Source organism: Lynx rufus, unplaced genomic scaffold, assembly GCF_022079265.1.
Source record: "Lynx rufus isolate CCGP_SWC_20201006 ecotype Redwood Valley unplaced genomic scaffold, mLynRuf1.p SCAF_1, whole genome shotgun sequence".
NCBI lineage: Eukaryota > Metazoa > Chordata > Mammalia > Carnivora > Felidae > Lynx > Lynx rufus.
This window is the reverse complement of record NW_025814823.1, coordinates 70374254-70388795: the sequence shown is the minus strand read 5'-3', so window position 1 is coordinate 70388795 and position 14542 is coordinate 70374254. Positions and strand designations below refer to the sequence as shown.

Genomic DNA, 14542 nt, shown 5'->3' with positions numbered 1-14542 from the left:
TCTTGAAAATGTAAAATATCCCCAGACACCCCTCTGAGTTTCTCAGGTCGCCTTAGCACACAGTTTGAATACTGTGGTTTTATTGAATTGGTTTAGTTTTTTGATTTGATAGTTGCAGGTGGATTTGCCTTTTTAATATATATTTTTTTGAGCCTTTATCTCATTCTGAAACCGCATATGCTCCTTTAGCCTGAAGAAATCAGAGGTGGCTTCTCACAAGCCATGGAACTGATGGTTCCGTCTGAGCGTTTCAGATGATGGTCTGGTTCTTTCTTTCTTTTTTTTTTTTTAATGTTTATTTATTTTTGAGACAGAGAGAGACACAGCATAAGCAGGGAAGGGGCAGAGAGAGAGGGAGACACAGAATGTGAAGCAGGCTCCAGGCTCTGAGCTGTTAGCACAGAGCCCAATGTAGGGCTTGAACTCACGAACCGTGAGATCATGACCTGAGCCAAAGTCGGACGCTTAACCGACTGAGCCACCCAGGCGCCCCATGGTCTGGTTCTTTAAAGGTGAGGTAGTTGAATGCAGTGCTTGAGCCAGCTTCCTAACAGAAGAAACAAGGGCCATAAAAGCAATTTCCCTTAAAGTTCAGCACTTACCTTTATTTTGTTCTGTCTCACCATATCTTTGGTCTTGGCTTAAATTTCCCTTTAGCTTCTCCATATACGACGTCAACTCCAAACATCAATAGTGTGAGAAATGCTGATTCGAGAGGATCCCTCATAAGCACAGATTCGGGGAACAGCCTTCCAGAAAGGAATAGTGAGAAAAGCAATTCCCTGGATAAGGTAATTTCTTGTCATCTAACTTAAATATTTCTTAAAACTAATAGATTTAGCACAAAGTAAACCTTGCTTCGTGTTCTAGTGTTCAATAAGTGTGACTTTTTTTTTTTTTAATAAGTCTATTAACCTGGAGTAGATGATCAGAGTATTATCTAAGGATGGAGCCCATTTCCTGAAACCCCAATTCCTGTTTCCAGGAGTTCAGATGAGGGCAATGTTTATAGTGGAGGACCTTGAGCAAATAGTTTTGGCAGGTTGGACAGGTAGGGAGATCAAAATGCCACTCATTTAAAATGCCCATGGCCTGTCAGAGAATACCGTTTATACACAGTTTTCCATACAAATGAGTATTGAGTCCAAAGCCAGCTCCAGAAAAATTAATTCATCATATAGGTGATTCAGGGGTAACGCTTTATTAAAAACTGTCTCACACTGGTACCCCCAACACAACGCATCCTCCTCGTATTTAACTTTTTTTTCTTGAAATAATCAAGGGTCAGGCTATTTGGAACTTTGTGGGAATGGATAAAGCTTGACTTTAAACCCGGGACAATGATAGATTGGTTTTGCCTTCGCCACCGTTTTCCTGAGTTATTTCAAGTTCTAGGCAATCGCACCACTAAACAAGTGAACCGCTTAGGGATGTACTTCTAGCTCTCAGGCACGTGGAAAATCAGGGTTGTAACCATACCTGTACTTCTGTGGCTGGCATTGACACGATTATCCTCCAGTGCCATTCTGTAGAGACGCCAGCATTTCAGTGTGCGTCATGACATACTGACCTTCTCCCTTGACCATGACTTGCCTTCACGTGTAGAGTGAGAAGCCGCTCAGGAGGCATTCCGCTTGCATCATACGCAGTGCTGGAGAGGAGGAAGAGAGCTGCCAGTCAGCCAGGAAAAACCGGGTCACTGTGGATTTTTCCCTTCTAACGATTCCACCTTTGCCAGAGAAAACTCTGCATGCCGCTCCTTCCCTCCCACTGCAAGAAGTCCTGGGTTCTCCTCGTGGCCCTGGCGAAGTGGGTGGGCGAGACAATGCACCCGCATGACACTTTTGCCACTAACTGCACCTGTGTTTCTTCCTATACTAGAAATACACGTGTGTGGTTAGTTAAGCCCATTTATCATTTTTTTCAATTGCCCCCCAATGCCTTGAATGAAAGATATTTTTAATTGATCTTTCTGCTTTGGTATTTGTCAAAAAAAAAAAAATAAAATCCTGATTTCGATTGGAAATGTAACTTTGAAGATTTTAAAATCTCCTGTGTTTTTATCAGGAGATGAGATTCTTGTTTTTTTTTTTGTTTGTTTGTTTTTTAACGTGAACCTGCTGTGTAGTGGCAAAACTGCTCTCACCCTGTGCCCTGTGTGTTCGGAAGTTTGCAGTGTTGGGCTAAGCTGGTGAGGGGGTGATCTCATCAATTTAGGGTCTTTGGCCACACTCTGCTGAGCTGTCCCTATTTGGCCCTATTGGGTACCTGCCTATCGCTTTTCCCCAAGGGTGCCCCACGTTGTCAGCTGAATGCCAGTGACTCAGCACCAGGCTTTCGTGGCTGGTACACAGGAGCAGGATAGATTTTATTTGCTCTTTCAGCCACTGGCGTTCTCCTGAGGATATGGTTCCCAACCATATCCTGCAGTGTCTTCTGAAGCATCATTTCTGTGTCTGATCCTAGTACGCATACTTTCTGCATGAGATTGTACTTGGCATTTCAGAACTAAGCTGGTAGCCACAACTATAGTTACCCAGTTTGAAAAGTCCGCGCCTTCTGGCTTGTCTCTTAGGAAAGTATGTGAAAGGAGACGAGTCAGAGCTCCTATGCACCAGCACCTGTGTGTGTATTTGGTGAAGGTGTGCCTGTAGTTTGTTGACAAAGTAGTTATACCTTCCGATTTGTGTGATTTGACTCAGTTCTAAGAGTCTTTCTCTTTCAAGGGAGAAAAATGAACCTAGTTTTGTTTTCCCTGTAATGAAGGATAAAAAAATCACCTGTACTTCCTTTTTTTTTTTTTTTTTTTTTTTTTTAGCACCAGCAAGGTGGCGCTTTGGGAAATTCTGTGGTTCGCTGTGACAAACTTGACCAGTCTGAGATTAAGAGCCTGCTGATGTGTTTCCTCTACATCTTAAAAAGCATGTCTGATGGTAGGTTAAAATAAGGATGTCAGTTTTACTTTCTTCGTTTAGTATTTAGTTTAATTTTTAAAACTTGTAATTGCTTGAAAGGATATAAGGATTTAAAAGGCTTTTCTTCCATGTTTGAAATACATGTTAATTTGCTAAATGTAGTAGAAATAAAAGTCTTAATTTGGAAAAAGATTTTTACTAATTGTTCTAGAAAATGAGTTCTAAAATGTGCATGGGCCATTTAAAAATATTTTTTATTAAACTCAGACGTACCATCTTAAATGAGACAGAAGCAGATAAATGAGGTAGCTTTTGATTTTTTTTTTTTTTATTTTATTTGTCCAAACAAACGTACTGGCAACTTGCATAACTTTCTAGTCAGGCTCTTGAATTGGAATATGTAGTATTGGGGGATCTAAGCATCAATTCCATTTAGAAAGTGTGTGACACTCCTGGCTTTAACTGGAAGTGAGATGTGAGTTTTTCGTTTTCTAGTGGAAATAGTAGTATCATAGTAGATTAAGTTTTTTTTTTAAGTTTAGTTATTTATTTTTGGAGAGAGCACACGTGTGCATGGGTCGAGGAAGGGCAGGGAGATGGAGAGAGAGAGAATCTTAAGAAAGCTCTGTGCTGTCAGTGGGCTTGAATTCATGAACTGTGAGATCATGACCTGGGCTCAAATCAAGAGTCGAGGGGCACCTGGGTGGCTCAGTCAGTTAAGCATCTGACTTCAGCTCCGGTCATGATCTCACAGTTTTTGAGTTCAACCTGACAGTTCAGAGCCTGGAGGCTGTGTCTCCCTCTCCCCCTGACTGAGCTGCCCAGCCACCCCAGTAGGTTAAGTTTCTGAAGGGTTTGACGACCATATTTTTTTAATAGAATAAAGTTTTAAATATCTGTGATAGACATTTCAACTCTGGTTTTGTCATACGAGCAATCACATGAAATCATGCCATGGTACAAGGTCACATTTCTTAACTTGTTCAAAAATCTTATCCTACTTTCCCTGCAACATATCAGAAAGTTTACTGTGAAGCATATTGAGTGAGCAAAGTCTTTTGAAAACAAAATTTTGAAGGCATCTCGTGCTGCCTGTGTGTGGTGGCAGTAGGTATGGGCGTTAAACACCCAGGGGAAGACATTTCTGCCTAAAAAATAGTATTACTTTTATATCAAGCTTCCATTTCCATAGCATTAACATCCTGACCTTAGTACTCAGATGTTAGGAACAGCATACTGTCCTTAAAGTGCTTCAGGACTGGACTGTTTTATTTTTCCATCACCTTTATTTTAAAATAGCTTTAAATAAACAACAGACAAGATTTTCCTTGAGTGATGACCAAATAGCAAAGCACTGGGCACTTACTCTGATATTTGAGCTATAAAATTGAAATTCTTCCCTTAATATCAAAAGTTCTGAACTTTACATCATGGTGGTGAGTGAATCTTATTAGCCAGCCTTGTAATTCTGTTTTTTCTTTGCTGAAAATTTTCTTTAAAACATTTCAAGTTTCAAATAATAAATATGATATATAACCAGAACGGAACTACTTTTTAAAACCAGAGTATCCAGGGGCGCCTGGGTGGCGCAGTCGGTTAAGCATCCGACTTCAGCCAGGTCACGATCTCGAGTTCCGTGAGTTCGAGCCCCGCGCCGGGCTCTGGGCTGATGGCTCAGAGCCTGGAGCCTGTTTCCCATTCTGTGTCTCCCTCTCTCTCTGCCCCTCCCCCGTTCATTCTCTGTCTCTCTCTGTCCCAAAAATAAATAAACGTTGAAAAAAAAAATTAAAAAAAAAAAATAAAACCAGAGTATCCAAAATTTTGCATCCAAGTGAAAGTTTTCCTTTAAAGTCAGCACTTTGGAAGGCCGTGTGCATACTTGAAAAATGCAACCATCTCTTCAAAAACAGTTTTAGAGCATCTTTTCTAAAAAATTACCTTCAACTTATCAGTTTCTTTCCTTTTATAATTTGAATGTTTGTGTGTGTCCTGTTTAAAAAATCCTCATCTACCCCCAGAGTTATGAAGATATTCTTCTTCATTTTCTTTAACAGTGGTATTTTATTTAAACTTTCACATTGAAATCTTAACGTCTACCTGGACTTGATTCTTGTGTATGGTATGGGGTGGGGGAGAAATTGCCTTTGGAGTATTCTGCCAGACAGACAACCAAAGCCAACTGTGTAACTCTATAGCTACTCTTTTCCTTATTCCACAAAGAGCACCTTCTATATGTTGGGCCCTTCCCTCCTTCATAGAGGTTAGTTGTCCTTCCCCCTTTCCTTGGCCAGTAGCCTCAGCCTCAGCCTCAGCCAATAGCCAAAAGGAAAGGCGGCTTGGTGCCTCTTGGCTAGCCAGCCGGTTTTGTCTGATATGTGCTGGGGTTACCAAAGATGTCTGCAGGTTGACCCTGAGAGCCAGCCTCCCCCTCCTCCCATGTTCACTTGGCTCTTTGGGTTCTCACCACATGAGGATGGTCAACCTCAAGTAACCAGACTCTGTCCCTCTGGAATCTAAACTCAGAATCCCTGAACCAACCTACTCATTTTACTTGTCTAGTAGACTAAACATGGCTTTTTTAAAAATTAATTTTATTTATTTAAGTAATCTCTGTATCCAGCATGGTGCTTGAACTCAAGCCCCTGAGATCAAGAGTCACATACTCCTTCGACTGAGCCAGCCCAGGCACCCCTTAACGTGGTTTTTAAAATTAGGTGTGCTTGGGGCACCTGGATGGCTCAGTTGGTTGAGCGTTCAACTCTTGATTTTGGCTTAGGTCACGATCTCATGGTTTGTGAGATCAAGCCCTATGTCAGACTACAGACAACGTGAAGCCTGCTTGGGATTCTCTGCCCCTCCCCTGCTTGCACCCTCTGTCTCATTCTCAAAATAGATAAGTAAACATTTAAAAAAAACCATGAAAATCAGGTATACTTGATTTAAATCCCCATCCCACCATGATTCTTCAAGTTGGTAATTGGGAGAATTACTTGACTTCTCTAAGCCTTCATTAGCTTATCTATAAATTGGAATTCTTCCTCTGGCCATGGTGAGAATTCAGATTTGATAGGTATGCAATCATGAGACCACCCAGGAGAGAGCCTGCAAGAGAACAGAGTCGCTATATATATATATATATATATATATATATATATATATATATATATATATCTCCCATGGCTTCCCCTGCCTGTCACCATTCTAGACAAGTGTGGAGTAAAAAGTCTGCGGCCATGCACCTTCAGGAGCCATCAGCATCTCTGCAGACATGCTCTCACTCACCTCAGGACCCAAGACTCACTGGCTTTTTTTCCTGAGAGAAATCTCTTCACCAATTTCCCAACCGAGACAAAATATAAGAAGCAAAAGTGTTTGGGGCTCCTGGGTGGCTTAGTTGGTTAAGTTTCTGACTTTGACTCAGATCTTGATCTCACAGTTTGTGAGTTCAGGTGCCATGTCAGGCTCTCTGCTGTCCACACAGAGCCCAGAGCCTGCTTCAGATCCTCTCATCCCCTCCTCCTTCTCTCCCCTTCCCCCACTCATGTTCTTGCACTCTCTCTCTCAAAAATAAACAGTAAAAAAAAGAATGCAAACGTGTTTAACTATCCAATGATAACACTCTTTGTGCAATGCTAAAAAGCTAAGGGTCATACACAGAGAATGCTTCCTATAAATATATTTATAGGATTTGCCTTCACTAAAAATATGCCAGGTCATCTTGATGCAGAGCAGGTATGAGTGTGACTTCTTAATTGAGAGGATACTGAATCATCATGCTGAGAAACAGGAAATTGCATACATTGCATGTTTGGAAAACTATTTGGCAGTATCTGTCAAAATTTTAAATGCACATAACATTTGACATGGCTGTTTCACTTCTAGAATATTTGTCCTATGGATGTAGTTGGACAAGTGTGCAAACATCCATGTAAAAGGATGTTCTTCAAACCATAATATAAGGCGGCAAAAGATTAGGGAGAAAAAAACAAGTAAATATCTATCAGTAAGGGACTGGCTAACTCAATCACAGTGCATTCATGGAGGGGAATATGATGCAACTTGGAAAAGATTGGAATTGATCTAGACTATGTTGTTGAATTGAAACCCAAAGGAGAAACAGTGTGTGCAGCATGTATGCCTCCATTTCTGCATGTGTGTGCTAGGAAGAGGGTACTGAAGTACATACAAGAATTTTCAACAGATTCCTTACTGGAGAGAGATTGTGTAGTAAGCAAAGAGAGAGCCTAACTTTTTTTTTTAATTTTTTTTTTCAACGTTTATTTATTTTTGGGACAGAGAGAGACAGAGCATAAAGGGGGGAGGGGCAGAGAGAGAGGGAGACACAGAATCGGAAACAGGCTCCAGGCTCTGAGCCATTAGCCCAGAGCCTGACGCGGGGCTCGAACTCACGGACCGCGAGATCGTGACCTGGCTGAAGTCGGACGCTTAACCGACTGCGCCCCCCAGGCGCCCCAAGAGAGAGCCTAACTTGAGATTATATGCCTACTTGTATTCTTTGAAATTTCTGGTCCATTTAAGAGCACATTATATATAACTTAAATGTGTACTATAAAGGAAACTGGGTGGCTGAGTCGTTTGAACATCCAACTCTTGATTTTAGCTCAGGTCGTGATCCCAGCGTTGTGGGATCAAGCCCTGTGTCAGGCTCAGGGATCAAGCCCTGTGTCAGGCTCAGTGTGAAGCCTGCTTAAAACTTTCTCTCTCTCTCTCTCTCTCTCTCTGCCCCTCTCCCTCACTCGTGCTCTCTCTCTCAAATGAAAAAAAAAAAAGGGATGTGAGGGTTTATCTGGCTGTGACATCTGTCACCCCATTGATCGCCAGGATTGATTTGGCCAATCTGGCTGGCTAGGTTGGTGTCCCCTTCCTCCCTCCCTGCTCCATGTGTGTCCCCCCCCAAAGCTGTGCGCTTGGTCAAAGAGGACAACCCTCCCTGACAGAGGAGGACCATTCTTGGGTCAAAGGTATATGATAGCTGTGCTTCCCTGCTGGAACCTCCAGACAAGCTCTCAAGGTCTATTTGTGGGAGAATGTAGGAGAGTCCAGCTTCCAAGACTCCAGACACATCCAAATGAGGTGCTGCACATGGCAGTCAACCTTTGGGAAAAAAAAAAAATACACACACACACACACACACACACACGTGTGTGTGTGTGTGTGTGTGTGTGTGTGTGTGTGTATGTACTATATGGTGCTGAGTGATGCAGGATGAGGTTAAAGTTCAGTTATTTTTTTTAAGTTTTTATTTATTTATTTTGAGAGAGACTGATAGCACAAGTGGGGGCAGGGCAGAGAGAGAGGGTGAGAGAGAATCCCAAGCAGATTCCACACTGTCAGCACAGAGCCCAGTGTGGGAATCGAACTCAGGAAACCGTGAGATCATGACCTGAGCTGAAACCAAGAGTCAGACATTTAACCGACTGAGGCACCCAGGTGCTCCCACATGTAGCTTCTTTAAATTGAATGTGCATGTTGTATATGTTACCGGTATAGATTGGTCACTGTAGTTTGTTCTTTGATTAGCTGTAAAAGCAGGAGGGTTTGGGGGTTTATGCTCCAAAATCTTTTCCCCATCCCCTAATGCATGTAATACACATCGTGATTCTGACCAAATTAATGTTTATCTTCTAGATGCTTTGTTTACGTATTGGAACAAGGCTTCAACGTCTGAACTTATGGATTTTTTTACAATATCTGAGTGAGTAGTTTTGTTTTGCTCATTGATTTTTTTTTAGTCTTTATTTTTCCTGGCTGATTAAGAGGTGTGAGCAATACGATGTAGTTGAACCTGGAATGCTGTATACTCACACTTAGTTTTGAGCTCTTTCTCCTGGACCCAACCCCAGCACTTGCTCTCAGGAGCACATGACTCAGTGGGCAGTGACCAAACCTGAATTATTAGAGATATTGTTGTTATAGATGAGAGCTAACTGTGTGTATAAGTCCTTTTAATAAGATAGCACAATTTATTAGCCGAATTGGGTGGATGCTACATTTCTAAATTGAATCTAATTTAGCTCAAGCAGTTGTGAAAACTGAGACAGAAAAATAACTATGATTTTGAAATATAAGTGAAATCTCACATTTTATCTATATTATCTCATTTTATCTCTTTAATTTACATTTCTGATTTCCTTTAAACTCTACTTTAAAAAACACAGATTCACAGTCCCTTGTCCAAATGATTTTCCAAATCCAGAATTTATTAGATTTTTAGAAAATGTACATATACAGCATATTCTGTAACACCCCAGCGGGGTCTCAGACAGCACCCCACAATTAAACACATTATTGCTTCTGCAGTAAAAAAACTTTCTGCAGCACTATGATTGTTCACAATAATGGGGTAAGTTATAACTATAAGTAGCTTTAGATCTTTTTAGTTGGGGTCATGATTTTGCTGCAAGTGTATTTGCTTAAACTCAGGTGGAAACCTATGGTGTTCAGAACTTTGTGCATTTTGGATTGTGGCCTTGGTTCATAGTCTCGTGATTGTTCTCTCTGCTGAGTTAAAGGTGGGAGAGACAGATGGGATTCAGCACCAGAAGAACATACTGGACATTATTGTGGCTGCTTCTTATTAAATACATGATTTTTAAAACTATCAGTGTTGTGGATATATTACAGCAAACCAAAAAACTGGATACTGGGTGTCTGTAAGGGACTAGTCCATTTACAAAAGCCAAAAGAGGGAGCTCCTTACTCAGAGGACAAATACGCAGTTTAGAAGAGTGCACCAGTGTCTAGGTTTTCCATCCTGATTTCTTTTTTTTTTTTTAATTTTTTTCAATGTTTGTTTATTTTTGAGAGAGACAGATACAGAGACAGAGCATGAGCGGGGGAGGGGCAGAGAGAGAGGGAGACACAGAATCTGAAGCAGGCTCCAGGCTCCGAGCTGTCAGCACAGAGCCTGATGTAGGGCGTGAACCCATGAAGTAAGAGATCATGACCTGAGCCGAAGTCGGATGCTTAAGTGACTGAGCCCCCCCAGGCGCCCCTCCGTTGTGATTTCTATGGCAAACTGCCTGAGTCAGCGTCCAGACCCTGAGTCTGTGGACAGCCCTGTTGGTCCCAGCCTCTCTGTGACTCTGACCATGCAGCACAGTACCGACAGCAGCACAACAAGGGTAGGTTAGTAACCGTCTCTGGGCGAGAGGGACCTTCCTGAGAATTTCTGAGCCCCAGAAGCAAGAGGCTAGTGGTAGGTGTAAGAGTTTAGTAAATGTTCTTGTTGATGGGGTTTTTTTTTAATTTTTTTTTAGATGTTTTTATTTATTTTTGAAGGAGAGACAGAGCATGAGCAGGGGAGGAGCAGAGAGAGAGGGAGACATAGAATTTGAAGCAGGCTCCAGGCTCTAAGCTGTCAGCACAGAGCCCGATGCGGGGCTCGAACTCACGAGCTGTGAGATCATGACCTGAGCTGAAGTCAGACGCTTAACTGACTGAGCCACCCAGGCGCCCCTGATGGGTTTAACTAAAACAACGTATTGACGACAGTTATTTTCCCGTTTTCCTAATAATCTTTCATCCCGTCTGCAGAGTCTGCTTGCACCAGTTCCAGTACATGGGGAAGCGATACATAGCCAGGTACTGTGGGGGTTTGGTCTGAACTGTGTATCATTCTCCGTGTCACTTGGATCTGAATGTGTGGGAATCGTCATCTGTGATGATTGGCAGTTGGAATTCTCATAAACAGCCGTGATGTCTTTGGATTGCTGCCATCAAATCTGGTAGCATCTTCCGCCTACATTCCCACACTCCTTCTGTCTCATTTTGCCTCATGCACATCTCTTGGAAGGATTTCCCTTCATGGCCTGCTGTTGCTCTCGTACGCTTCCTTCCAAGTTCTACCCCCCACCCCCGCCATGTTCTCTTCCTTCCATGTCCCCTTTCTCTTCTCCCAGCCCCTCCTGGTTGTCTCCTTGCTCTTTTCTTCTTCAGTGGTTTCCCCTTTCCCTGTTTGACTTTCAAAGGTCATTTTTTACCATTCCTTCTCCCGACTACAAAGATGTTAATTTCTCATATAACCGCTCCCTTTTTTAAAAATTTTATTAAATGCTTATTCTTTATTTTTGAGAGAGAGAGACAGAGTGCAAGCAGGGGAGGGGCAGAGAGAGAGGGAGACACAGAATCGGAAGCAGGCTCCAGGCTCCAAGCTGTCAGCACAGAGCCCGACACGGGGCTCGAACTCATGAACCACGAGATCATGACCTAAACCGAAGTCAGACACTTACGTGACTGAGCCACCCAGGTGCGCCCCGCCTTTTTTTTCTTAATGAAAGAGTGTTTTCAGTCCATCTCAGATTTGTTTAGACTCCCACAAAAACCATCTCTAAAATTTTTTTCTCCAACTAAGCTGACCATGCTCTACTATTGTCCGGCTGGGGCTCTTTGCTGAGTATCATACATCCTCATTGCCCTGCCCCACACCATACTCTCAGATCCATCCTGAACTCGAGGAGAGCTGGAAACTCTGCTCAGGGACAGCCATGCAGGTCCTTCTTGGAAGCATTTCCTCAGAGCACATCTTGTCATTACCAAGTTCTTACTCCCGCCCTATACCCACTGTCAGTGTGTCTGTATTTGTTTTTGTCTGTGTTGCGTATTCCGTGATAATGTATCTATGGGGTCTTGGTCTAAGTATCCTATTTTTCTATTGTTACTGTTTTTAGCAGTTTATTTGAAGTAAACATATTTACATGGTAAGAAAAACTTTAAAATTTAGTGGTAATTGAGGGTTTTTTCTCTTATCTATGATTCTGTTTTACAGCAATGAAATGGGAAAGAGATTTTTAAGAACTGTTTGAATGTGAAGATTTTACTTTTTATGTTAACATTGTTCTTTTCTTGGGATATTTGAGAAATGTCCAGAATTATGTTTTATGTTCATTGAAAGGTTGTGGTTTTTTTTTAAAGAAAACTTAGCATATTTTATTCTTTTATCCTATTAATATTTTTTATTTTTAACTGAAATGCAGCGGCACTTACAAGTTCTCTAATTTTAGCTGTTATTTTTTATCGTAACAGTAATTTTTACATTTGCACTTTTGAGTACCAAAAGCAAGTATATACAAGGTGACCTTATACAGTAATGCCTCCCACCTTGATTTTATTCGCTTTGACTTTGTCCCGTGAAAATGGGCAGACACATATATTGCTGGCACTGTGCCCAGCAAGCTTCACAGCCTCCTTGAAGTAACTGTCACCTACATCACAAGATGGCATTTGGAGAGTGTTGTGCAAAATAGGATGAAATGCCACAGAACTGAACATGGTGAATGTGGGAAGCCGAAGATTTCTGTCCCAACAAAATATTTTAGAATTGGGTTTTGTGTAACTGTTAACTTGTAATGGCTGTAAATTTAATTAAGAAAAAAAAAAAAAAAAGGTCTTCTGACTTTATAAGCACCCTGTATATATTTGCATATAGAAGTATGCTTCCTCGGACTATCCTAAAACCAGATGGGCATAGGAAGGCAGGAGTGGAAGGTAGTGTTACTTGTTACGTGCCCTGTGGTGAGCTGTGTGCCCTGCCGTATGGAAAATTTTGCCGTGGTCTCTGCTACACGTGAAAAAGGTCCTGATCAGTAGTGTAAACACTCTCGGTGTCTGCTCTCCGTGGCAGTCCGGTCTGATGACTACTGTGCCTTCTCATCACGTCAGTCTGAAATCACCCAGCAGCATGTTGCCCGATGACGCTCCGTGCATGCCCTGTCCTACTCCACACAATAACACAGGGAGGGAGACCGTTGGCTACGGGATGGGCGACAGGTGTCATTCCAGCACGGGTCTCATTTTTCATCTGCTCTGGTGATGGTACACAGTAGGAAGTTTAGCTGTTTGATTGCTAACCCAGATCACTTTTCTATTTTCTTTACTTGACTGCTGACAAGTTTAACAAAGTGTGTGGCTCTTCTCCTTCCTGCCTGGGTAAGAATAAAGGTGTTAAAACCGCCTCATATAATCCTTCTCATTGCATGTTTGTTCTCTGCTTCTTCCAATGCATTATTTTCATTAAAGAATTTTTTTTTTTTTTTTTTGCTCTTTAATAACCTATTTAACCCGAAAAGGTTCGTGGTGTTTGGCAGTTGTCAGAACGCTAATCTTTAGCACCACCTCAGACAGATGCTCAAATTTTTTAAAAGCAGCATCTCTAAAGTACTTTCTAGAACTGGAAAGTTCCCTGCTTCAGCTTGGTTTTTGCTTCTTTGTCGTCAGGTGCTTTGCTGTGAACCCTTTTAGAGCTGAGGCCTGTGTGTACGTCTCTGGCACCTCTGGCCCCAGAAGGCTGCGCTGCACGTGGCTGGCGTGTGGCCGTCCCTTGTGCTGTGTCCTGGCCTCACTAACCCTCCTCGTCCTGCTGCAGTGTAACAAGTCTAACTTTTGCTTCTATCCCATTTCACTCATGTTGCAGGAACCAGGAGGGGTTGGGACCCATAGTTCATGATCGAAAGTCTCAGACATTGCCTGTTTCCCGTAACAGAACAGGAATGATGCATGCCAGATTGCAGCAGCTGGGCAGCCTGGATAACTCTCTCACTTTTAACCACAGTAAGTCCCATGACATGCCATCGTAACAGCCAGCCATCTCATGTGACACCTCAGAGGGGAGAGCCCCAGGCCGCACTGCGCCACATCACCAACCTGACTTTTCTTCCAGCTCAGAGCAAGTGGGATGAAGAGTTCATGGCGAAATCCCCTTCTTTGGAGGAGAGTGACATAATGCGGAACGTGGTCAGCTACGGCATTAGACCTGAAAGTGTCCCAACCCCTCCGTTCAGTATTTTTTAACGTAAAATTTGGCAGGTTTGACAGCCAAACATTCTCTTGATATTTTTAACTTAATACTTGCATTTTCCCTCTGGAAGTCCTGAGGACATCTGGAACAGGTCCCTTTCACTCTTCTGAGCCCATGCATGTAACTGATCACGTGTCCACATTCTGACATTCCAGCTTTGAATGTATGTTAATCCTTAAACTGCTGTGAAAACATAAAGCCCATGAATCAATTTGTGAGGGTGTGGAAAAGCCAATAACAAAGTGACTTTTTCTGTGTTTTCAGTGTGAGAAAGATATCAAGTGTGCTTGGAATTTCTGTAGACAATGGTAAGATTTAATCAGGTTGGAGTCTGCTTATGAGGCCGCTTCACTTGCAAACTGAGACCTTTTCGTTCATCTTGCCTTCCTAACTTTGGGGCTTTCTAACTTCACAGTAGAGATTCTACCAAAAAGGGGGAGCATAGTTTTAATTTACTTTTTTCAAATCACCAGAGGGGACATGGCGTCATGTACTAGTTCTAGAAACATGTACATGTTTCATCTTTCTAAGGGTTTCTCAAAGCAGAAAACCTAAAAGAATATCAGCCATGCAGTATTTTAAAAACTAATGGCGATCATTTATAATAAATACCATTTCTGTTAGTGACATGTTCTCTGAATTGTTTCATCTTTTCTCCAGGTATAATTTAGCTAGTTGTTTAATCTAGACAATTATTTGTTCTCATTCCATGTCTTTAATGTAGTTATTAATATCTTCTCATCATTTCTAATCATAGGAATTGCACTCATTGTGATCTTCATACCTCTTTCTTAATATAGGCTAAGAGTAA

The 14542-nt window shown here is 42.0% G+C and overlaps 1 protein-coding gene across 12 annotated transcripts in view; it reads left to right on the top strand.

Annotated features, from left to right (window-relative positions):
* Window positions 1–14542, top strand: part of DOCK9 (dedicator of cytokinesis 9) — a 290859-nt gene that overhangs the window by 228504 nt on the left and 47813 nt on the right. For 3 of the 12 annotated variants that reach the window (XM_047081304.1, XM_047081294.1, XM_047081322.1), the window contains exons 34-38: window positions 658–791; window positions 2819–2933; window positions 8565–8631; window positions 10473–10520; window positions 13348–13484. In XM_047081304.1, the coding sequence (XP_046937260.1) occupies window positions 658–791; window positions 2819–2933; window positions 8565–8631; window positions 10473–10520; window positions 13348–13484 (501 nt within the window). Of the gene's footprint in view, window positions 1–657; window positions 792–2818; window positions 2934–8564; window positions 8632–10472; window positions 10521–12826; window positions 12864–13347; window positions 13485–13995; window positions 14040–14542 lie in introns of those variants that run through there. The other 9 variants (XM_047081324.1, XM_047081341.1, XM_047081331.1 and 6 more) reach the window with 7 other exon arrangements.